The sequence below is a fragment of the Lynx canadensis genome, chromosome A3 (genome assembly GCF_007474595.2).
Source record: "Lynx canadensis isolate LIC74 chromosome A3, mLynCan4.pri.v2, whole genome shotgun sequence".
In the NCBI taxonomy this organism is placed as follows: Eukaryota; Metazoa; Chordata; class Mammalia; order Carnivora; family Felidae; genus Lynx; species Lynx canadensis.
Window position 1 is genome coordinate 45,074,348 of NC_044305.1, and position 19,308 is coordinate 45,093,655.

The window sequence follows — 19,308 nt, forward strand, 5'->3', positions numbered from 1 at the left end:
CTTTTGCTCTTTGAATATTCAGACACTAACAAATGTTAAGGGCCCAGAAATCGACGTGGCACTATGAAAAAAGGTAAGTAGGGTCAGCAAATACCCTCTCGCATGCTTTTGACATGATGACCATTTCCATTTTTGTAATAGCTTTCTAATAGCAAAATGTATTTGGGAACAACAGTGGAATTTGTGTCATCATGACCAAATGATTACGGTGCAAACCCGAGATTCTTCTGGGGCCCAGCAGGCTTCTGGTCCCTATGGAAACGAAACCTCAGATATTGTCCTCCACTCAGCTGGAGGACGGAGCGAGGGAGGCTTTTGTGTTCAGTGAGATTTCTTCCCCAACCTTCCTGCACCAGACCTTAGTGCTTCCTCCCGACTCTTTTCTAATTGAGATGCAAATTAATCTCTCTGGCTGATTACACTTCCCTTAAAGCTACTGACAAATGCAGCTGTAACCAGAGTTTGCGGACTTTCCAACAAGTGACTTCAGCTGTCAGCATTTGCATGTGCCGCCAAGGCCCAGCCTGCTCCAGGTCTCAGACACGCGGAGAGCTTCCCTTAGGCACTGCAGGCGTTTTATTTACGTGTATAAAATTTACATACAATTAAGAATTTTTTAAGCCCCCCTACAGTTATATCCCTAGGATTTAGAAGGAGACTCTGACACCCACATTATTTAAGGCCTTTCCGGACACTTCTTTCTTCCTCAGACTGGAGTGGCACTACTCTCCTAGGAGGCCATGGCTTTCCTGGCAACATCCTGTTTTTCTCACTTTCTTCTTGTCTGTAAATTTTCTGTCTTTGACACTCTTTGAATTCAGTCTGTCTCTCAAAAACTAACTAAATACATTTATCACTCTAGTAACATGGGATAACTGAATAGCCACTACTCTTCACGGCTCTCAGTAAAATTCCATTAATTTAAAAGCCAAATATAAAGTCACTATTCTAATTGTCAGGATTTCTACACAAATATCCTTCAATAACTTTTTGGGAGTAGTGATGAGTGGATTATTATTTAGAATGCAACAGAAAAGTAATATGCACAAAACACTGTATTATTCAACATAAAGAAAAAGACACATGGAATCCAATTTTCAGTAAAAGTTCTAACACTTCCAGGGTGCCTGGGTGGCTCAGTTGCTTAAGCGTCTGACTCTTGATTTCGGCTCAGGTCATGATCTCACGGTTGTGAGACTGAGCCCCGAGCTGAGCTCCACACTGAACGTTCCTACCCACCCCCCGCCCCCCCCCCAAATAAACAAACATTAAAACAATTCTAACACTTCTTTCCTCTCGAATACTACCATCTATGTATTTTTGACAATATAGTTCACTTAAGAAGTATTTATTGAGTACCTGCCATGTGTCAGGTGCTGCTATAAGTGTGTGTTGGGGATCCAGCTATCAACTTAAATATGCAAAAGTGGAATAAAAGGGACTTTGAGAATGTATCTATATCTACATACATAGATACATATTCTACTTGTAGAGCTATATTTCTTGGATAAATGAGGTTTTCAATAAAAAAATCTATTTTATAAAATATAATTTATTTTTGTCTGTTTTCCATTTTTTTTTCTTTTTTAACCAAATCAATCTCTTTCCCTCCCTCTCTCTCCCTTCACACACACTCAGATTTATGATATACTAGGAGGTACGAGACAGGGATAGCAACTAAATTGAGACAAGACCACTGTTGGGCAGCTCGTAGTATAATCAGGAGAAAGAAGAGGATAAAGGGAGGCCCAGTCTGGCAAAAAGAGTGTCAGAGGGCTAGATGGCTATGGGAGGGTGAGGGATCTGTATCACAGGAGAGACTCAAGAGGAATGTCTAGGGTCAGCAGAGCTCACCGTATCCAAAGGTCCCACAGTGGGAAGGAGCACAGGCCTGTGACGAACTGGCTACACGTGACCCAACAGCCATGGATCCAAGAGGGGCAGAGTGGAAAGCTGGGTTGCTGCTGCTATTTCCCTAAGCATGACACCACCAACCTGGTTTCTGCACAGATTGTGAGATTTATGCTAATGTTTCCAGAGGGAATGGTCTTTTGTCTAATAGTGATGTCACTTTACAGCAAAAAATGATTTCTTTGTCCCACTCCCTGAAGATCTCCCCTGTTCCATGTGCTTCTCACAGGCCTCTTCGCCAGGCACCAAGGGCACCAAGAGCAGCCCACACCCCAGGGAGCCATGCTTTCACACCAAGGAGGACCTTCTACATGTCACTGAGGAAAGACAGTCTCCAGCCTTTAACACCTGTGGTGGGAAAAGGTAAATACTTCCTTGAATCCTAACTCCACAGTTGGGTGGTTCCAGTTTTTTACAATAGAGGTTTAAAACTCCAAGCTGGTAATATGATAAAAATAACTACATTAATACTTAACTGATTCCTTACCAAAGACTAGCACTGTTTTACCTGCTTGGCCCACTAACCCTCTCAACCCCCAGAAGGAGACCATCTAGGCCTCATCGCTGGAAGGTACTGTGGTGAACAGGAAAGCACACAGCCTTTTAAGGAGGCTGATTGCTGCCAGCAAGAAAAGAGGCCCAGTGGAGTCAGAGGTTCTGATTCTTCAAGTTAGAATCCTAGATTTTTTGAAAGCTCAAAATCTTCTGAGTTTTCAGTGAGGCTGACAAAGTCAATCTTCAGGAGTAATACTGGAGGCCGAGTGCAGTTCAAACAAAACCCATCTGGGGGCTGGATACAGCCCACAGGCAGCTGGTTTGTCACTCTGGTTTTTGAGCACTGGCTTTGACTTTTGAGTTAAGAGGTGCTTCTGTTGTCTCTGTTTATTGGTCCCAGTTTTACAGCCTCGTCTCCTCTTTTAGAAAAATCCAGGCTCCTGAAACAACTCCTTCTTGATTTTAATGGCTCCCTGAGACCTCACGTACAGTGGTCACTACTTGTGTGGACATGCTCCAGCTTGGTCAAGGTCTCTCCTTACAGTGTGGGCCCCAGAGCAGCACCCACGTTCACAGTGAGGGCTGAGGCTGTAGGGGCAGAGGCGCGATGCCTTTGTTTCTGTGACCTGGACCTCTGGTTCCTCACCTCAAATCTGTGCTTAACCAAAATCCTCAGACATCTCTCAGTGACTTGCTGTCATGCCCCGTCCTCCCCATCCTGTACACACACAGCTGATTGTCTAAACCCAGGCACATGGCGTCAGTCTACCCTGCTAAATCTCATCTTGTTGGTTTGGGCCTAAAAGCCTCATCTATTGACGTAATCCTGGTTTCTGATTTTGCCCTCTGTCAACTGAGGTGAACTCTCAGCTTTCTGAAAAGTACTATTTTGATAAACATGTGTTCTGGACCTTTGAGAAAGTTGCTGATAAAAAAGTTGTTGCATGGCAGAGGGGTTGAGCAAAAGCTGTGGTGCAGGAGACACAAAGGGCTTCCCCCCCCCCCCCTCAACTGGCAGTCCATGAATTAATGCCCTGTAGCTATAGTGAAGTCACCCAGCTCCCATGGGCCCATATTTCCCTCTCCTATTTGCCAGATGACTATGATACTTAATCTTGTGTTTTACGAAAATTAAGATTTTATGTTTATAAGCTTTCTCAATCTCTGAAAATAGTGCTCTTATCAAATATAATGAGTGTATTTGGGATATTGTATTCTTTTTAAACTCCTTCTTTTCTGAAGGCTCACAAGCTATTTAGTAATCTAGTCTAACAATTTTATGAGGGGCCCATGCAACATTTCAAAATTCATCCTTTAATCTTATTTGCAAATAAGGAAAATATTTTCCTATTTTCAGTTCTTGGTGCATCCTTTATTTTACTTGATTTCTAAATCTTGTGAATCTGACACTGCTGTAGGAAATTTGTTCTATAACTAGAAATATAATGGCCTTGAAGACTGGACCTTACTTTCTAGTGCTTTTTTTCCCTTCTTAAGTGTTCTCAGTGATTTGGATTTTATTTTTTTATTTTTATTAAAAAATTTTCGAAGTTTATTTATTTATTTTGGGAGAGAGAAAGCAGGGTAGGGGCAGATAGAGAGGGGACAGAGAAAATCCCAAGCAGACTGCACAGTCAGCATGAAGCCTGATGCGGGGCTTGAACTCATGAACCGTGAGATCACATGACCTGAGTTGAAATCAAGAGGCGGACGCTCGACCAACTGAGCCACCCAGGCGCCCCCCAGTGATTTGAGTTTCAATTCATACACTTTTCAGACACTTTTCTGTCCCTTGGTATATGAAGATGGAGGACAAGTGGGATAAAAGTTAACGCGATGGCCTTCTATCAGGGCAGCGTGGAGCTCCTCTTTTAGTCTGGATGCACACCTGTTAAATATGCACTTGTTGGAACCCACACCACGCAACTACACTGGCTACTCTTCCATGCATCCCCAATTTAAAAAAATCCCTTATTTCTTATTCCCTTTTACAGTCTCAACCCGCCCACAGGAGTATGCCAATTCTTGATCTGAACTCTTTTTCAGAATTTTTTTTTTTTTTTTTTTTGAAATGCGGTTCCCAAGTGTCAGGGTGCAGGTCTACTTGTTTCTCTCCCATTCTTACACAAACTCTAGTACAAAGTCATTACCTTCTGCAACATTCAAAGTCACAAATCCCATCCTTCAAACTGCTAAGGAATAGATCCAAATAATAGTTCCCCTCATTTGCTTCCTCTGTCTTCTGCAAGAGATTGTTTGCCTGCCAAAATTTTATCAAATGCTTGTTGCCTTTAGTAGAACGTACGTTGGAACTATATCTATATCGAGTGGTGTAAATCCCCATCACAATGACACTTTGCCTTAGGGCTGGTTTAGAAGTGTGGATTAGGAAAGCACTGTCCATGCCCTCCCCTCTGGAGCATTACTCTATTCTGGAGGCTGCTCTTGAATTTGGCCCCTCACATGCATTTCCAGTTCTCCAGCACTTCCAGCCCACCCAGGAGTACCTTCTTTCTTTTCAGTGCTGCTAATACCTAATATGTTTTTCCTTTTTTTATGAAGTAATTCCGTTCTAGGTCTTATCATACCCAATTCCCCAGGTGAAGACTTGAGGCTGCTAGAATAAGCTACAGATAAGACCCATCAGGAGGGTGTGTCCTACTGACCACTCTGCTGAAGGTGACCCTTCATTTCTCTGCTCCTCACTTTTTTTGTGATACTATTCTCTCCTGGAAATTTTCCTCTGCCTCCCTCCCTCTCCCTCTCTCTCCTCCCAAGCCAACTCCTCAGATGTGATACTCTGGAGCGGTCTGTCCCTGACTGTTTTCTCATTAGCCTCTACACCCCAGGAAATCTAGCAGGTCCCATGCTGAATTAGCCCACCTGCTTTACGTGGGGATCCAAACCATCCCCTGCCACTGTCTATGATCAGGCCGTCACTTCCTCCCACTGCCCCTTAAATGCCTCCATCACCTCCATTCTCACTGTGTGTGTACATGTGCGTGTGTGTCTCACACTCTGCCATGTGGAAGCTTTTGTGGTTCTCAAATGTGATGTGCTCTTTTAGAGCTTGGTCCATGAGCAAACACTGTCCTCTCACTTGCAATATCTTATTCATATTTCTACTCCCAGGGGCTAGGACAGTGCCTACCACATGGCAGGGACACAGTAAACGATGACAAATGCACACTGGTTTTGCATGGCAAAACATACTACATAGTACTGTCTGACTCCTTTTCCTATGCTCTTAAGTGTCTTAAGACAAATGGAGGAAATTAAAGATCTTCCCAGGAAAAAGAACCAAAGATTCCACCAGAGAAGTCAGAAATTGGACTGTTATAGCTTTAGGGAGAGAGGCCACTTTTTTGAAGGTGTATATAATTTGAGAATAAAACTTAATAATGATATTAGGAAGTCATGAGTCTAAGAGAGAAGCTATGCTATTGTATTTATTACCAACTATATCTGTTACTTGAAAATAAAACTAAATTTCACTGGTGAAAGAATGAGGTGTAAAATTACTTTTCCTTAGGCAGCCCAGTCCTCTCCATCAAATGCTGATACTTCCAGAGAGGAGAGATGGCGAATGCCATTGTGGCTATTGTTCTATTGAAGTGGACGTTTATTTCAAAAAGCCACCATCTGTTTGATTCAGGGTGAGTTCCTCCTAATGGGCACACTGTATGTTGTGTGGCCACCTTTTCCCTGAAACAAGTTAGTTGAGGAGGAGAACGAAAGCCCTGGCTCCAATAATTTGGGAACTTCCATCAGTCGAGCATCGTTTAATTTTGGAATCTTTAGTTGGCTTTGGAACTGTAAACATAAAATGTGGCAAGCTTCCCATTTACAACATTCTAGGCACGGGCATAGGCCCCCTGATTGCCCATGAGGGACAGAAAAAGCAGATGGCAGGTGACTTGGCCCTCGTCACTCAGAAGAGCAGTGGCCATAGGATGAGGGCTCCACTTGAAAGATTTGATTTAGCCTGCTGAGGAAGATACCAGAAAACTCAGGAAGGACAAAGGGGCTGGCCTGAATGGTTACTGAGGGTGATTTCCAAATACATCCCTATCGTGTTCACTGTTTTTTTCTTGATCATGTACGACAATGGTATTTTTCAGTCTTCTGTGAGCCTTCACCACACAGTTCCAACTGTTTGATCATTTAGCCAAGGGTACCCCAAAAAAGAACTCCTTTGACATTGATTCTAAGCTGGATTTACTGCTTAAAAAGGTCCCAGAGAGGCAAATCCATTCCAACAATGTGCCCAGTACTCTGTTTAGTAAGAACTGGTATGCTTTCTTGAACATTACTGAACAAAATTGATACATTACTGCTCACATTTCTACTTCTAGTTAAATATTATATAAAACTGAATCAAAACTGACACTATTTAGGGTGCTTAAGTATCAACCATTAGGTGGGGAGAGGATAGGAGATAAGAATAACCATTGCAAACTAATTCCATCGGCTTTTTTCTTCATTTGTCTCAGGTTCAATGCTTGGCTATCTATGGTCAATATAAAAACAAAACAAAACAAAACAAGTGCTTCCTCTCTAAAGGACTGAAAGAAGGTCTGAATTAAACATGTCCCTTGTTCATAAAATAGTCATTCTGGTACCCGAATGACGTTTGGATGAAATGAGCAGTTTGGTGATGTTCTACTTCACAACTGTAACCTTAATATTAGAAACAAAATGGGGACACAGGAATGCCCACATAAAATGGCTGGTATTTACAAAGAAATTTCCCATTCTTTGTCAGCACCCACAACTATATGTAATATCTCAGGGAAACAGATAATAGCAATGCTTTCTCAGAAATCTGTTCTCATAAATGAATTGTGCCTTCTAGGCCCATACATGCAAGCTGCTTCATTCCTTATTGGGTCTTGGTTCATATGCCAATGAAATGTTGCCAAAGGATATACTGCCTGGCTTTAGGAAGGGAATGAAACATAATAAATACCTAGGAACAGAATTCCCCAACTCATACTGGGGGAGGGAGGTGGTCTGGAATGGGTACCAAGGAGGGCTTCACGGACATGTGACCTGAGCATCTGCACAGTGCTTACAACGGGCCCTGCTTCGTTGAATGCTCTGTTGTTGCTCTCCTGAAGTTCTCAATAATTTTATCTTTGATATCGTGTTCTGCACTTGAAGTCTGGTGAGACAATGGAGCATGCTCATGGGCAGAGGAAATACATACAACATATGGTTGTTGGAACCATATGGAACCACAGAACATGCTGGTTCCTTGCACAGCCTTAGCAGTGTCCCAGGAGCAAGACTGTGGTGGAGCCACAATGCCTGGTCAGAGGGACTCAGAGAGGGCACACAGGAAGTGTGTCACCACCAAGACTGAGTAAGTGGGGAGGCTGACTATCTTGAGAGGCCATACTTTCCACCTGAATTGGAACTTGCTTTGAGCACAGAAAATAAGCAGTGTTGTCCTAAGGAACAAGAATAACCAAGAACCCCTACAGATCCTTAGTTGTATTACTGTGTTAGCCAACAATTTACTCCGAAATGATGACAGAGATGGAAGGGGAAAAACAGAGGGACTCCCAGTTCTTTTTTCTGTCAGTCCTTCCTTACTCACCAGTAAACTGAAGGAAGATGGTTGGTTACATATTGCATATGAAGAATGAAATAAAAATAGGTAAGTTAGTTTTGTGCTGCGTTTTTACTGTTCTGTTAAGAGCAAAATATATCCATGTATGAATTACAAAATATGAACTGTGTAATTGTGATTCCATATATGAGCTAAATACTTTTATATTTGCATATTAAACTGGGATTATACAATATAAATACCGATAAATATTAATGCTAATAATTTAAAATTTTAATATTTCTTGACTTCAATTGGCATTAAATAGCAAATAAAAAAACACCATGACAAGTTGAGAGAAAAACTGTGAAGGAATGGAAAAAGCTTTATATTGTAGCATCTTTTAAGGCACTTCTCCCTCCCTGCTTTTTGAACGAGGGCCTCTAGATTTTCATTCTCTACTGGGAGCCCTGGGTTATACAGCCAGCACTGGTTTCAGATATGTCCAAAGTATTACTGATCTTCTCAGCCCTAGGGAGGACTTGCAGGGGTTGGGGTGGTTGCCCCTAGTACCGGGCAGACTTGATGCTGTGCTAAGATTAGAACTTTCAAGGTGGGCCACGAGGTGACAGAGTTAGGGAAGCTCGGCCTCCTCAGGTATCCCCCAGAAACCACCTCTGCTGGAAGCTTGCCCTTGTGTCTGTCACGGGTACTCTGATGGGCTCAATCATGCATTAGATCCTAAAAAACCTGAATTTACCACTTGAGAACACTCTGACGTCTGCGCTTGCTAGAGTGCCCTCTTCCTGGAATGCTATCCTCCTCCCTGGGGACTGCTTCCTGTCATCCCTCCAACCTCAGCCTACATGCTTTCTCTGCAGAGAGCCCTTACCCTGGCCCTGTTTCACTCCCACTCTCTATTTAGTTGTTTTATACAACGGTATTAGTTTGTGCGTCTTCTCTGTGAAGTGCATGACAAGAACCCCATCTGCCTTGCTCCTTGTGTATCCCAAGCTCCTGGCACTGGGCTCGGCAGTTCGTGAGTCCACACGGTTAGCTAAATGAGAATACAAAGGGACACTCGCAATTAGGATGTATTAGGTTATTCAGTGTTTTTCAAAATTCAAATCTAAGACTTATCTCAACGAAGCAGTAAATTCCAGAACTCAGCTGCTACACAAATCAGTTCAAACTTTTGCCAAAGCATGTGAGGACCAGGATGTTTTAACAAAATGTTAAGGGGACAGTTAATTATTAATAGCCTCAGCTGACATCGATAGATATTTAAAAAGTTTAAAAATTAGTAACCAGTAATGTTTTAAAGAATAAAAGTACAAAAAACCCTCTTTTTTCTTTTTTCTTCTATTTTTCTCAACTATTCTTATTATTATACTTTTGGTTTCTGGCCTGAGTATTAGAACTTTTATAGGCAGAAATTACATAATAGAGTACTTAAGTGATTGCAGTTTTCCCTATATCTTTATAAAAATTATATATAGTATTTTATTTCTTAAGTACTTTATTTGAACTGCACAAATTAAATCTTCTCAAACTATAAGATAAAAGAAAGATACTTAAATTTTTAAAATAATGAGCAACATAATAGGTTTTGTTACTTTTCCTGTCTTAACTTCTACCAACTTGTCCTCTGAGATGTCAACCTGGCTATTTTATGAGTTATTGAAGAATACAGTACTTAATAACCCACATTAACATCAGTAGCCTTGGCTGGCATCCACATTTATCTAATGTGATTCCTTGAAAAGTTTTTCAAGTGACACTGAATCCTATCTTTTGAAGTTTTAACAGTATTGTTTTCCTTAAACCTGATTATTCTGATGCTATATTGATTCTTCTTTGAGAAAGCGGTGTTGAAAAAAATAACGAAGCATGTATTTTGTAATGAGAAATTTGATAAGTGGGGAAAGTGGCGTGACAAAAATCACAATGGACTTACATGGAGTGGAATTTTCTTCTTTGCAAATGATTTTTACTTGCTTTGGTCCAAAATACTTGACTGATGAGTGTCCGGCTCATCCTAGTTGACATGCAAGCTGACAAGCCAATTGCTGAATAGGTCTTTCTCATCTCTGCCAAGAACCTCTTTCAAGCGTTTGCGAAATAAAACCCCCCATGCTGAAGGCTGAATCGACACCAGCTATAAGATTAAGTCTAGAGTGCTGTGGATATCACTTCGAAGAATGCCATCTCCCAAACACGCACCACCAGCCTGGACAAAGCGCGAGGGAGCATGCAGAATGGAATAATGCTGCCCTGGCCCCCGGGGAGGGACCAGATGGGACCTAATAGCTCTTTTCTACTACTAATTTCTATGATAATTCCAAGTTGCCACATGGCATATGTATTTTTTTTAAATCTAAAGACAGAATATCAATCAACACAGTGACCAAGATTTTAATGAAAGGTATTTTTCATGAACTGTACCTATTCACACATGGTATTTCTCACCTACCCTCGACCCCCCTTCAGCAACACATCACTAATGGCTGGAATGGGACAAGTATAGAGAGAGTTCAAACATAGTATGTTCATATTCATTGTCAATACCAATTAGAAACAAAGAGATTCTAAGTTTTACTAGGAGGTCAGATGCCTTTTGCATCAATTTTAGGAAGTCACCTTAGTTTCCTTTTGTTATAATCAGACATTATGCCTAGGCATAAATACTATAGCATGCCAACTGATGTCTGAGAAAAAAATTACAATAGTGAAATTTCTCCTGGTTTTAGAGCGATCAAGGGTTGGTGAAGATTTGGGAAAAATTACAAAAGGATTTTTAGCCATTCTCAATGATAAGTCCCCATGCAACTTCACTTTGCCTTTCCCTGTACCCTCAACCAGATGCAATTTCCCCCTCCTCTGGCCTTCTAGAAGGCCATTTGTACTTCTCCACTGGTACTTGCCACATTCTTTGATTGATTAGAGTCATTTCATTTGCTGTTGGTTTCGGGTAGGTACTCTGGGTGACCCCGTTACATTTTCCTCGGCATCCTACCTTCTCCACACAATAGACTGTAACCCACAGGGATGGGCAGAGGGGATCCTGACCTCAGGCAAAAACACCAAGAACAGAGGAGCCACTCTTGACAGTCACAGCTTCTTGGCACAAACCTATGTGACTAAATTATGAAAATAAACTCTTCTGGAGGTTGGTGAAGCACAGTGTTATTATATTTAAGATAAATTGACAGACGGTCTGAAGATCATACAACGTCATTTTGAACACACATTAAAAAACTTTCTCTCTTCCCTTTTCAACCCAGGAACTACTTACCTCTCATGAAAAACTGCCAGAAATCAGGATTCCGGGAAGGTTAATAGGTTACATACTCCAAGCAAAAAGATACAAGCTCTGGTAGAGTGGGATGAGGCACTTCACAGCCCTGCTGGCATTGATGCACGTGGCACATATAAGGCTTGGCAATAGCTTTCCACTCACTATGGCTCCATCAAACAGAGGCCCAAAAAATGGAACCTGTTAATTCAAAACAAAAAAACACTTACGTTTCAAAAAACCAGTAAAAGCCAAACCAAAGACCTGAGAATAGCTGGTGGATGTCTTGGACCTGTCATGACCACACAGACTGTCAACCACAAAGAGATGCTGATCTTAGCAGGATACACGTTGAGGGCTTTGGATCAAGCAACACAGGTCTGCTCCACAATACTCCTCCACTATGAACTCTTCAGCAAAACTTCTCATGACAAATTATGACTAAGTTTTTTCCCCCTTGTGTTGCCATTTAGAGAAATAGCATTACTCTTTCTAAATGTCTACATCACGTGGATTATGCACAGTACACTGCTGCACCTCATCGCACACCTCTAGCCTTGCATCCTTCTGAAACCAGTGTGGAACTGGCAGTGTTTCTGCATGGATCCTGATGCCTATTGACTCTTAAAGGAGATAGTGACTATCGCTGGTAACAGCTACAAAGTCCTACTTATAGTCCTCATTCTTAAACCTTCTTTCCTCTGCTTCTAAGATAATTGTGTTATCCTCATTTCTTTCTACTTCCTTATTAGAGGCTTGGCTTTCTTTCACTGGACCCACTTTTACAATGTGAGCAACCCACAAGGTTCTGGTGCCTGTGTTTTCTGGATTTCTTTCTTCTCTTCCTCTCTCTCTCTCTCTTTTTTTTTTTTTTTCCATTAGAAATTCATCAACTCCATTTACCAATATGGAGATTGTCAGCTCCATGAGGTCAAAGACTGGGTCTGCTTTGTAAGTCATGTATTTATTCACTCTCGCTTGTTAATCATTTATTAAAAATATTTATTACGTGACAGACACTGTTCTATTCCCTGGGAACACAGCAGTGAATAATAAAATTCTTCATTTCGTTGAGCTTAGAATTTATTGGAGGTTTGAGAGGATAAAGAGTACATAAAACAGAAAATATAAATATAAAATATATACATAAAATATGTATCAGGTAGTAAAAGAGCTAAAGTGAAAAATAAAGCAGGAAGAGCAATAGGATTCTTTTTGAGGGGGGAAGTCCTCCAATTTAAAAGCACATGACTAGGGATGGCTTCAAGGAGAAGATGACATTTCAGTAAAAGCTTGATGGGAGAGCACTCCAGGCTGAGGAACAAGCAAATACATGGCCCTGTGGTGAGAGTGGAATTACTATGGTTAAGAAAAAGCAAGCAAGCCACAGAGGATGTAGCTCAGTGAGCAAGAAAAAGAACAGAAGGAGATAAAGCTGGATAGGTAATAAGAGGGGTCTTATAGGAAATTTTAGAGATTCTGGATTTCTGCTGTGCACAAGATTAAAGCCTTCTGGAGGGTTTAGGGAAGTGGGATATCTGATCTTATCTTCATTTTATTTATGTATTTAAAATGTTTATTAATCTATTTTGAGAGAGAGAAAGAGAGACAGAGAGAGGGAGAGAGAGAGAGAGAGAGAAAATCCCAAACAGGCCATGTGCTGCCAGTACAGAGTCCGATGTGGGGCTCAATCTCCATGAATGGTGAGATAATGACCTGAGCTGAAATCAAAAGTTGGATGCCCAACGAACTGAGCCACCCAGGCACCCCTAACCTACATTTTAATGGTATGTTCTGGCTTTTGTGTTGGGAAAATTGCAAGTAGTAGGCATTATGGAGACCAGCTAGGGAACTAGTGAAGAATCTAGGCAAGAGATGATGATGGCTTAGAACAGAATGGTGGCAGAAGTGGGGAGAAGTGGTTGGTTTCCAGAAATAGTTTGAAGGGAGATAGGATTTGCTGAGGATTACTAATGAAGTGGGAGAGAAAAAGAGGCATTAAAAATGATGCCATGGTTTATGCCTGGCAATAGGAAAGTTGGAGCCACCTTTTCCTGAAATGGAGAGGACCAAAAGGGAGGGTCACTGTTTCAACTTTAAACATGCTAAGTTTGAGATGACTATTAGATATCCAGAGGTGATATATGGAGATGGCAGCAGATATATCAGGCTGGAAGTCAAGGGAGAAGCCCAGATTGGAGATTTTTAAGAGTTATTTATTTATAGATGGTATTTACAGCCATGAGATTGGATGATCAGATGAGTAAGAAAAAAGGTTCAAGGACTAATCCTGTGGCCCTCCAATGTTTAGAGGTTGAAGACTTGAGGAAGAATTATCAAAGAAGATTGAGAAGCAGTTGCTGGAGATGGTGGAGAGAAACCTCCAATGAGTAGCACTGTGCCTGGCACATGGTTGGGATGCAAATACTGGCTGAATGGGTGAAACTGTTATTTTAAATAATTTAAATTATTTAACAAATACAGGTCTCCAGAATAGGTCTTTTAACTTGTGTCGAAGACTATTTACTTGTGGAATACCTTTTCTGTGGTTGGCACTGGGAGAGGGGCTGGGGAAAATGGAAGACTCTTTGCTCAAAGGAGAGGACATGTGAAGCTGACATAAGAAAACTGTGAACTAACATCCCTCAACAAAGATGTAAAAATAATTTACAAATTCTCAGCAAATTAAATACAGCAATATATATAAAAGACACTGTATCTTGACCAAGTAGTATTTTCCATAAAAAGCCAAGATTGGTTAAACAATGATAAATCCATTAATACAATTTACTACATTAATAAAATAAGGAAGAAAAACTGTATGACCTTCTTGATACATACAGAAAAAACATACATAGAATCAACTCTCATTCATGATTAAAAAAAATTCCCAAAAAACTGGGAATAGAAGAGAACTTTCTCAATTTGATGAAATCTTAAAGGAAAAAAAAACCTGTAACATAAATGATGGTGAAATATTAAATGTTTCCCACCTAAGATCTGAAAAGGCAAGGATGTCTGTCACATATTCTATTCAACATTTTTGAAAGTCCTAGTTATTACAATAAAGAAAATAAGAGAAAGAAAGGAAGAAAAAAAAGGAACCTAAAGATTAGAAAGAAGTAACGTTATTTATTTAGATAACATGATTATGAACATAAGAAATCCAAAGGAATTTAACTAGAACAACTGGATTTTGAAAGGTCACAGTATATAATATACCCTCCAAATCAATTATACTTCTGAATGTTAGCCACCAACAATTGGAAAATGACTTGAAAAAAGTGTTTATTTATTTTTGAGAGAGAGAGAGAGAGAGAGAGAACCCAAGTGGGGGAGGTGCAGAAAGAGAGGAAGACACATAATCTGAAGCAGGCTCCAGGCTCTGAGCTGTTAGCACAGTCTGACGCAGGGCTCAAACTCACAAACTGTGAGATCATGACCTGAGCTGAAGTCGGATGCTTAACTGACTAAGCCACCCAGGTGCCCCAGAAAAAGACTTTTAAAAATAATAACAGCATCAAAACCATAAGATAACAAAGAATAAATTTGATAAAAGATATATATATATTATCAAACATTGATAAATTAAAGACAAAGACAACCTAAAAGATGGAAAGATGTACAATGTTCATGGATTGAAAGTTTCCACACTGTTAAGATGTCAAGTCTGCTGAAAGAGAGCAATAGATACAGCACAAAGCAAATAAAAATCTTGGCAAGCTATTTTTATAGACATAGATAAGCTGATTCTAAATTCATATTAAAATGGAAAAACTTAAGTTAGCCAAGACAATAAGATTTATATTACCTAATTTCAGGGCATACTATAAAATTATCCTAATATATAATAACATTGGCACTAGGAAAGACAAATATATCAGCAGAACATAATGCAGGGCCCAAGAATTGATCCAACTGATTTGCAATAAAGGCAGCACATCAATTTTATATGGAAAGGGAAGTCTGTTTCAAAAAAGGTCCTAAAACAAGCAGATAGTCATATCTAACCTTGACTTCTACCTCATATCACACACAAACATTTAGATGGATTATATATCAAAACAGTAAAGCTGAGACTACAAAGTTTCTAGAAGAAAATATATGAGAAAATCTTCACAATCTTGGGTCAGGCAAGGGTTTCTTAGGGTATAAAAGGTGCCAATCATAAAAGAAAAAAAATAAATTGGACTTAATAAAAATGTAAAACATTCTGCTCATAATGAAAGTGATAAGGCAAGTCACATATATTCACCAATCCAGACATACCCTCAGTGTTCATCAACAGGAGAATGAATGAAAAATTTGTGGTATATTCAACTAATAGAAAATTCCACAGTAATGAAATGAACAAACCACAACTACATGTAACATCATGGGAATGACCCAAATATTATGCTGAGTGAAAGAAACAAAGAAGAAACAAAGACACAAAGAGGTTCACATAATGTAATTCCATCTATAGTTCAAAAACAGGTATAACCAATCAATGGTGACAGAAGTCAAAATAGAAAAGTGGCTACCTTTTTGAGAGATTAGTGATTGGGATGGAGTGTAGGGAGATTTCTGATGGCTGGCAATATCCTATGTTTACATCTGGGAAGCATTAAATAATGTGCTTTGAAAACATCAAGTTGTACTTATAATTTGTACCCTTTTCTTTATTAATGCTATATTAAAAATATTTTGTAAAAAACAAGCAAGTATATAGAAAGTTTGAACAACACAATAACAAACTCACCCTCATGGATACATACAAAATATTTCACCCAACAACTGTAGAAGACACATCCATTTCAAGCATGCACAGAACAGTTTTAAAAAACTGACCATATTCTAGGCCAACGATCCACAAATACAGACTATGGTGCCTATTTCCAAGCCTGGTGCCTTTTCTGTAAGGCCTACAAGCTAAAAATGGTTTTTCCTTTTTTCAACGGTTGAAAAAGATATTTTGTGACATGTAATAATTATATGAAATTCAAAATCAGCCAAGAATAAAATTGTACTGGAACAGAACCACAGTCCTTCACTTACATATTGCCTATACTTGTTTTCACACTGCAATGGCAGAGTTGAATAGCTGTCACAGATACTCTGTGGGCCACAAAGCCTAAAAGATTTACCACCTGATCCTTTATAGGAAAACTTTGCTGAGCCCTGTTCTAGGTCGTAAAGCAAGTCTCAATTTCAAGGGGCTGAAATCATACAATCTATATTCTGTGCCCAAAGACACATTAAGTTAAAAAAAATTGCAACACAAGAATACCCAGCACAAACATCTATGTTTAGAAATTAAGAAACATACTTTTTAAAAAAAAATTTTTTTTTACATTTATTCATTTTTGAGAGACACAGAGCACAAGTGGGGGAGGGGCAGAGAGAGAGGGAGACACAGAATCTGAAGCAGGTTCTAGGCTCTGAGCTGTCAGCACAGAGACCGACGTGAGGCTCGAACCCATGAACTGCGAGATCGTGACCTGAGCTGAAGTCGGACGCTTAACCGACTGAGCTACCCAGGCGCCCTGAAACATATTTCTAAATAACTCAGGGGTCAACAAAAATACTAACTTAAAAGTATGTCAAGTTAAATAATCATGAAAATAGTAGATATTAGATGTTGAAGCAGTAACGACAGGGAATATGTGGGATTAAATGCTCATATGAGCGAGGAATAAAAACTGAAACTTAATGAGATAGGCACCCACCTCAAGAAATATTTAAATCCAAAAGAATAATTCAAAAGAAACTGGAAGGGAAGAAATAATAAAGACAGAAGTAGGCTTAAATGAAATAGAAATAAACACACAACAGAGAGAATAACCAGGATCAAAAGCTGGCTCTTTGGAAAAAGGCTAATACAATTAATAATCAGAACCATAACCTGGCATTTCATCCATCACGCATGTATGTTCACAACAAACTAAAGTTTCTGACTCACAACTGCCCTCTCCCAGCATGATGACCAGAGCCTGAGATTAGTAAGATTTCCTCACCAGTTGCAAGTTAGGAGATGCCTGTGGAGTCCCGATCACATCTGGGAGAGGCAGCACAAACCTAGAAAGTGTAGCCCATGTGGTTTTCTCCTTAACAGGCCTGCGTCCAGGCCCAGAACCACCCAGGTTCTCTCAGCCAGATATCATGAAAGTGGAGAAAGCTTTTTTTGTGGAGAAGTGATGTCACTGAAGTTCATCCTGAAATACTGCTTAGCGTGCCAGCACGAGGAGGTATCCAGCTGCTGCAGCCAGGGCAAAGAAGAATCTTTGGGACACAGAAAATGAGCTGGAATCTCCAGTTGATTTGTGGGAATTAATATCTCAGAGACTCAGTCCAGACATCTTGATGTTCCAAAACAAGGCAGTGAACAACCGAGCTCTCTTCAAGTTCCTCGTGGATAACTCTAGCTTCCAGAACTGCAACACTGCCACGTGCAGATCTACTGAGATCCAGGCCACACTGGGAGCTATACGTGCAGAGTATGGGTGGCTTGACTTGCCCAGTTTGGTCAGTTATACAACCCGTTTTGAAAACTGGGGGCTTGTGTTCATAACAAAAATACGGCCATGATTTTTGCACCCAGCTTTTTGGCACTGCTTTTATTAGGCAAGAGGAGGGTGACAATGCACAGGGTCAGCTTTGAGTTTCTGCTGGACTCCACACATATGCCTGTAAAGTGTACACAGGATGTGTACACAGAACCACAAAAATGTGAACAGCCTTTCATTAATGAGCATCCACATACAGGTGTGAAAACGAACACCTTTCTGGGCTCAAAGACGTCGAGACAACCAGGAGTCAAATTCTGGACTTGGTTTGGCTGCCAAGAAACCAAGTCTCCTTGGTAACTTACTACACTTACATATATGGACATATTCAGAGCCCAGGAGAGGCATGGTATGTCCTACTCCCCTCACAGAGTGGCTGACACATTCAAATGCTATATTAATCCCTGAAGTGGCTTGCAAATAGTACTATCTTAATGACAGACAAGGTAGGAAAACCGTATAATATTGAGATAAGGGTAAAAACTTTAAGAGAAGTATAAGCTATGTTTCTGAGAAAGAGACTGTTTATTTCCATATATTTTAATCTTTATATTATACAAATACATTTTCTAAATAATAGAAGATAGTTTTGGGGGAAAATGGATTATAGGACTCCAAACTCTTGCCTGAAAAATTTGAAGAATACATAGAATCTTTCTGGGTCAAAAGGGAAGAGATTTCAGATTTCCTGTTTACTAGTTATGTATTTGCCTGCTTTGATCAAAGCCCCAGTAAGGCTGTAGTGGAATACAGAGGTAAATAAGTCAGAACTCTTAAGCATAAACAGTTCATAGGGGAGATAAAATTATACATTCAAGAAGGCCAATAAAGGAAAAGGAAAAAAAAAAAAGCTTTAGGATGGGTACAGATACAATGTTCTGGAACAGCAGAAAGTCCTCTTCTAGCTGAGAGACGCCACAGAAGCCATAGTGTGGAAGGTGGTCATGACTGTGGGTATTGACAGAGATGTGTGAAAGGAGAGGGACACTCAGACAAATGGTAGAAAGCAGAGCCAAAAGGGTGAGAGGGCACTGGCTCCCTTTGCTAAGGTGGTGTCCCCACAATGTATTCTGGGAGGTGCTAATCTTGCCGAGCATTAGTTGGTGTTAGATGCATTATAGGGAAGTAAAGACAAAGACTGTGGCTGGATGAGGCAAACGGCTGCACACAGAGGTGGAGGGACTTTCTGTATCCCAGTGGGAAGTCAGAGGCAGGGCCGCTAAAGGGAGAAAGGCAGGAGAGGAGGCTGGAAAGTGCACTTGAGGACTGGGAAGACCTACAACAGGTATCTAGGGGAATGTGTGGAGCATCAGTACCACTCAGAGAGAAATGAAAAGACTCAAGAATAGCCATGGGGCTAACCTGACCAGTGCTGGCTTTCCATGTCATAGCATGGCATGGCCAAGGATATTCCTCTGGAGAAGCTCGACTCCAGTTACTCCAAAGCCAAAAGTGCCTGTCAGTAAGGGATTATCCTGTCAAGAATTGATCTGTACAAGACCCATGGA

The 19,308-nt window shown here is 40.4% G+C and overlaps 1 protein-coding gene across 3 annotated transcripts in view; it reads right to left on the reverse strand.

The window, feature by feature from the left end:
- Positions 1 to 19,308, reverse strand: part of RALGAPA2 (Ral GTPase activating protein catalytic subunit alpha 2) — a 324,646-nt gene that overhangs the window by 75,037 nt on the left and 230,301 nt on the right. For all 3 annotated transcript variants that reach the window (XM_030310205.1, XM_030310203.1, XM_030310204.1), the window contains exon 37: positions 11,329 to 11,456. In XM_030310205.1, coding sequence (XP_030166065.1) covers positions 11,329 to 11,456 — 128 coding nt within the window. The remainder of the gene's footprint in view (positions 1 to 11,328; positions 11,457 to 19,308) is intronic.